This window comes from Megalops cyprinoides, chromosome 25, assembly GCF_013368585.1.
Source record: "Megalops cyprinoides isolate fMegCyp1 chromosome 25, fMegCyp1.pri, whole genome shotgun sequence".
Taxonomy (NCBI): Eukaryota; Metazoa; Chordata; class Actinopteri; order Elopiformes; family Megalopidae; genus Megalops; species Megalops cyprinoides.
In genome coordinates this window covers 18,000,038-18,006,037 of record NC_050607.1, presented here as the reverse complement: position 1 = coordinate 18,006,037, position 6,000 = coordinate 18,000,038, and the positions used below count along the sequence as shown (strand labels likewise).

The window sequence follows — 6,000 nt, the reverse complement described above, 5'->3', positions numbered from 1 at the left end:
ACAGTGTGAATCAAAAAAATCAACACACACAAAACACAAAACAGATTATGCGGAATCAGAACAAGACCACATGCCCTCGTCACAGCAGCTAACTCAATATTATTCATCCCTTTCCCAGGTTGGTGTTGGCACTGACTTGGGTATGGCTCTTATGAGTAATTACTATGAAAACGTCACACGTTTAAAAAGCACCCCTTTCCTCCGTCTCCCCCCTGCCTCAAATGTGTCACCTGCGGTCGAATGACAAAATCACAGGTCCCACAATGCACTTGGGCGTGGCCACACTGCAGCCAGGTGGGGCTATGTTTCTCCGTGCACTCCCAACCCATTCCTCTACCAGACCAATCCCAACCAACCAGAGGGCTTAGACGCTATCTTTGATTGGGTCTCACAGATGTAATGGGCGGGGCCCAAAGGTACACTGTGAACGGCCCTTACACACTGTCCAAACTGAAAAAAACAGCCAAACGAAAGCAACCAGGGTGCACATACTGTAGGCAAAATCCAAAACTTACATACATAAGGTGTGCACCTCTACCTGAGCGTTAACCCACCCCACCCCACCCCCTTACAGTCAGTCTCACTCCCGGATATCCCCTTTGGCGAGATCTTTGCCCCTCTGTGTAAGGCCATCCGGGTACTGTCGTCTCCACAGGCTCCCCTTGGGCAGGCCGTTCACAAACCTCGGCGGCGGGGCCACTGTGTGGTCTCTCTTCCGGTCCTCTCCATCCTCCCGAAACATCGTTCCACTCCCCCCCTCCCCACTTTCCGCCGCCTCCTTCTTTACCCCCACACCCAGCGCTCCGGCTTGGAGGACTTCATCTGGACGGACTCGCAGCTCTCCCCGTTGCCCTGGAGACAGACAGCGAAGGATCACCTGACAATTGACACGCCTTGGCGGGGCTGTGATATCAACCAGAGAAACCACATGTTCCTCCTTACCCTGAAATAAATTCTTTCTATCTACCTATCTAATCTATGTTTTAAATACTGCCTCTACCACTACAAACTATTTTTTTTATAAACCTTTACAATTAATATTAAAGGTAAACACTTCATAAATATCAGAGATAAATACATTTAATCATGCACTTTGAATCAGGCAGTGTAGCATAGTGGTTGGACACTGCTGCTGTACCCTTGGACAAGGTACTTAACCCACAGTTGCCTCAGTAAATATCCAGCTGTATAAATGGATAACATTGTAAAGAACTGTAACCTATGTAAGTCACTTTGGATAAAAGCGTCTGCCAAATGAATAAATGTAAAATGTCATAAACAGAAAAAAATGGCTCTTCTTTATAACACTAGAAAAAATACTCAATATGATAGAGTTACATGAACACAAGATTGCCTTTCTCAAGTAGCTCCCACGTCTTCTCTCTGAAACACTGCATTTCCCTCTGCAGCTGCACAGACATACTGATCTCCCTGAGGTCCCACTGCGGGCATGAACTGCATGCGGTTTTGCATCGAGGCAGATGCATCGGGTTGCAGGCTCTCTCTTTATGCGGAAGGCCACGGGGGTGATTCAAGTTCCTCCAATGAAACCGCAACTCTGGGGACCGGGGCATAACGCCGGGGGAATTCGCACTTCGATGCGGAGTTATCGCACAAAACCTACAGGTAACGGCCAATCTGAGCAGTCACTTCAGGACTTCAAATGCACGGCCGAATCAGCAATCAGCGTGGGCCTTCATTACACGAATCAATGAACACTGAATCAGCCTGATCTGAACCGATCTGAGAAGAGCTGATCAAAAACACCTTCCCACGATCTGCGATTTACCCCACAATTAGCATTCCGCATGTTGATTTAATTTGGAAGAAATCAATTCACTGGAACTGATTTTAAGTTTTTCGGAGCGGAACGCCCTCCACAGTGGGTGTTACAGGGCCACTGCCAGCTCACAGCCGGCTGGATCGCATTCCTGTCACGTTCCCCAATGATGTCACCACGTTTTCTGGAAGCAATGTGCAAGCGAGCCCCAGGGAAAGGGCGCCAGGGCAGGGCACCAGGACAAGTGCAAGTGCAACAAGTCAACAAGTAATATGCAAGTGAACGCTTCCCAGGGAAAGTGTACGGTTGGACACCAAGCGCATACCAAGTCAACCAATGGGCTGAACTGACGGCGTAAATACAGGGCGCGGGCCGACCCGAACGCTTCTGCTGAGGTGTGCGTGGTGGCAGCTCACCTTGGTGGCGATGGACTTGAGCTTCCCCAGCAGGGACGGCTTGCTGGAGTACACCACCTCGTCCTCGTTGTCCTCCCCCTCCATGATGGCGCAGCTGTCCGCCGCCGGCAGCTCGCACTCCTTGTTGGCCGTCATCACCAGCCGCGAGTACTTGTACTCCAGCCTGCGCGGGCGGGACACGAGGGGAGGGGTTATCCACTGAGGTGACGGGGAGCACCGTGGCCCAAAATGCAACCGCCCTCACCCTGACACAAAAATGCATTCGGTTTCACGGAGCGACTGCATGGGGGCGACTGCATGGGGGCGGCAGTGTAGCATAGTGGTTAAGGAGCGGGACTTGTAACCGAAAGGTTGCCGGTTTGATTCCCCGCTGCGGCACTGCTGCTGTACCCTTGGGCAAGGTACTTAACCCAGAGTTGCCGCAGTAAATACCCAGCTGTATAAATGGGTAAACTGTAACCTATGTAAGTCCCTCTGGATAAGAGCGTCTGCTAAATGTAATGCATTGGCAGGACTGATAAAACATGCAGACGGGCTTGACTGCTAGCCTTCCCCAGGAGGTACACAGTGAAGACATCAAGGTCACAGAACCCTGACGCAGCATCGCTGTGACGTCGTCATGTAGCCATAACACTGTTGTTACGTTGTGAGGACGTCAGGGGAACGTCGGCAGGGCAGGGGGCTGGTCGGACTCACTTCTTGTTCTTCTTCCAGAAGTAGCAGGTGAGGGCCACCAGCAGCACGGCACCGAAGGCCCCGATCCCGGCGCCCACCTTCAGCCAGAAGTCGATGGCCTCGCAGGGTGAGGTCTTCTTCCCCGGGAGGGAGAGTCCTTTAGTGCACAGCTTCGGCTCGGTCCACACATACAGGGTGTCCTGCGGGTAGAGGGACAGACCTACATTATTCATAATGTTTGTGGGCTTTTATCCTGACCGCAGGCGTGTATGAAAACATTTCTAATATTCACATCAATGGCCAACAGAATGAGATACCCTACATTGACATTATCAACAGACCCACATTACATTATTGTCATTTAGCAGACGCTCTTATCCAGACTGACTTGCTTATGATAAAATTTTTACGTTATACATTTGCATATTAAATGAGGCAAGTGTGGGTTAAGTACCTTGCCCAAGGGTACAGCAGCAGTGCCCCAGTGGGGAATCAAACTGGCAACCTTTTGGTTATAAGCCCTTAACCTTACCACTATGCTACACTGCCACCCCACAAAGCCTACCCATGGATACTACTGACACAAAATAAAGTCCTGACCCAAGCCAGTGAGAGAGAGGAAAAAACTGTCCAGATGAGGAAAGGGATTGATTTAAAATGAACATAAAATCATAAAAATATATTTTCAAAAAAAGGAAAAATACATTGGTTAGTTATCAATCTATACTAAAATACCGCTGGCTGTGTGATCGGTCTAATCTATAGCATCATGCTGAATAAGAGGGCAGGGTTTTGCGCGTGTGTTACCTGAACCCCGCCCTTGCAGGCCCCCTCGATCTCGTGGTAGTCTGCCTCCGTGCAGCGCGGGCAGGCGTTTGCGCTCTCCCACAGGAAGTTGAAGGTACAGCCGTCGCAGGTCCCCGCAGGGCATTTGCTGTGGGAACAGGAAATGACGAAACCATTAGAGCTGGACTAAACCATGTGGACAGCAACAGTGGGGGGGAGCCATTCAAAGTCATCAATACCACTGTGTCAATCTCCCTAGAGAGACTCAGTGTATAGTTGTCCAAAACTTAACATTCATGTATTTTATAAACATACAGTACCAGTCAAAAGTTTGAACTTTTAATCTTTATTTCAACTATGTAGAATAATACTGAAAACATCAAAACTGTCAAATAACACAAATGGCCAAAAAGTGTTAAAAACACATTTTTAGATTCTTCAAAGTAATAAAAATATATAAATATACATAAATAAAAATAATTTTTTTGGAAAGAAATTCATACATATACATCAACTTCACTATTTATATTTGTCTAACAAACAAATTTCAAGCATTTAAGCAGAAGTCTTTAAGTGACGTCTTTGAATGCATGTTTTTTATTCAGGTGTATCCAGGTGTATTCAGGTGGTACTGTAAGGGTCAATATTTTCAGTGTAGTAAATTTGACTGCAGTAAAACTGCAGCTTTAGGCAAAACCAGATGGACTGAGAACTCAGAAGAGAACTTAGGGCCCACAGTCCTCAGTTACCCTCCCCATCAGAGTCACCCAGAGGTAAAGGGAGAATCATTAGTGAAAAAACAGATATTCCTTCCCCCCAAACTCCGTGAGAGGGCCGGGTATACACACAGTCAGCTCACAGAGTTTCAAGCCTCGCTTCCTTTCAAGTTCCTCCTCTCTGTAATGATCAATGAAGCGGCACTTACTTTCTCCGGGCCCAGATAATGAACGGCCAAGGAACTTAAAACTTAAGATGAACTTAAAACGCCCGGCATGTGTTAATTAGCACAGGGGCAGAGATATTTTCAGCACTTAGCATACTTATGCAGCATACTAACCACAGAACTGGTCCCCAGTGTTTCACCTCATTGGTATTCTCTTTTATATGTCTCTTTAACTGAGGTGAAGTCAATGGGTTAAATTTAAATGGCTTCAGTTTAATTGGCCTTGTAATCCCGAAATTAAAAGACAGGTTACGGGTACCTGGACACGCCCAGCTCTCCTCGCCCGGGTTTCTCAGGGTTGCACCGCAGCGTGATGACCGCGTTTCGGCCCTTGTCACATGACGAGGTCGCCTGGGGGGACCTGTGACCAAAACACAACCACTTTCCATTACATTTGGTGGAAATAAGTTTTTTGCTCTCAAGAAAAGCAGCACTGACACAAGCGAAACTAAAATGGAGAACAAACCTGTTAAGTCTGCAACTTTCCAGGGCTTAAATGCAACCGCGCACAGCGAGATGCAGCGGTGAGTGTGAAGCAAGCAGACGCTGTGCCCCGATGTTTACGCGTAACCCGATTACGGTGGGGTGGCAGATTTTGGCGTGAGCCGTCTTTAGAAAACCCAAACACGCGGCGCGCTCACCGGTAGAAGAAGTTGATGTCGGGCACTTTCTTTGATGTCTTGGGGAACAGGTCGGGCCTCACGCTGATCCCCCCAAGGGAGCTCTCCACCGTCACCCCTGGAGAGAGAACAGGACAGGACAAGCAGTCACAACACAAGGAGGGGGGTTGTAAAAGCGCAAAGCATCATGGGACAGAAACAGCCTCCTGCTGGGCGCTTTCAGAGTTTCCGAAACTTCACCCACAACATTCACTGCAGCCAGTCAAACAAAGTTGTATATAACGTAATGTACAGTACCAGTCAAAAGTTTGGACACACCTGATTAAGATAATGGGAAACGTTCATTCAAAGACATTTTGATCTGAAGACTTATGCTTAAATGCTTAAAATCTGTTTCTTAGACAAATATAAATAGTGAAGTTCATACCTATGTATAAATTTCTTTCCAAAAAATGTTGAAAAATCTAAATTATAAGATAGATTTGTTTATAACACTTTTTTGGTAACTGCATAATAGCATTTGTGTTATTTCATAGTTTTGATGTCTTTACTATTATTACAAAATTTGGAAAATAGTAAAAACAAAGAAATAAAAGTGTGTCCAAACTTTTGACAGGTACTGCATGTTAATGTATGCATCTTAGTCCAACAGACAATACATTGAAGATAACTTGTAACTGCATAGTAATTACTATGCATAATAACTAATGTTTATTGGATTATTCTGTTTTTGTGCGTCATCTGTAAGTCAAGAGACTTTCTGGTTAAGCAAAGGCTAAT

At 46.6% G+C, this 6,000-nt stretch overlaps 1 protein-coding gene across 1 annotated transcript in view; it reads right to left on the bottom strand.

Annotated features, from left to right (window-relative positions):
• The window catches only part of LOC118772116 (endosome/lysosome-associated apoptosis and autophagy regulator family member 2-like), a 30,278-nt gene continuing 24,278 nt past the window's right edge, over positions 1 to 6,000 (bottom strand). Inside the window, exons 17-22 of the mRNA XM_036520379.1 lie at positions 5,242 to 5,338; positions 4,860 to 4,961; positions 3,679 to 3,805; positions 2,893 to 3,071; positions 2,197 to 2,359; positions 1 to 852 (exon numbers count right to left, since the gene is read on the bottom strand). Coding sequence (XP_036376272.1) covers positions 784 to 852; positions 2,197 to 2,359; positions 2,893 to 3,071; positions 3,679 to 3,805; positions 4,860 to 4,961; positions 5,242 to 5,338 — 737 coding nt within the window. The 3' untranslated portion in view covers positions 1 to 783. The remainder of the gene's footprint in view (positions 853 to 2,196; positions 2,360 to 2,892; positions 3,072 to 3,678; positions 3,806 to 4,859; positions 4,962 to 5,241; positions 5,339 to 6,000) is intronic.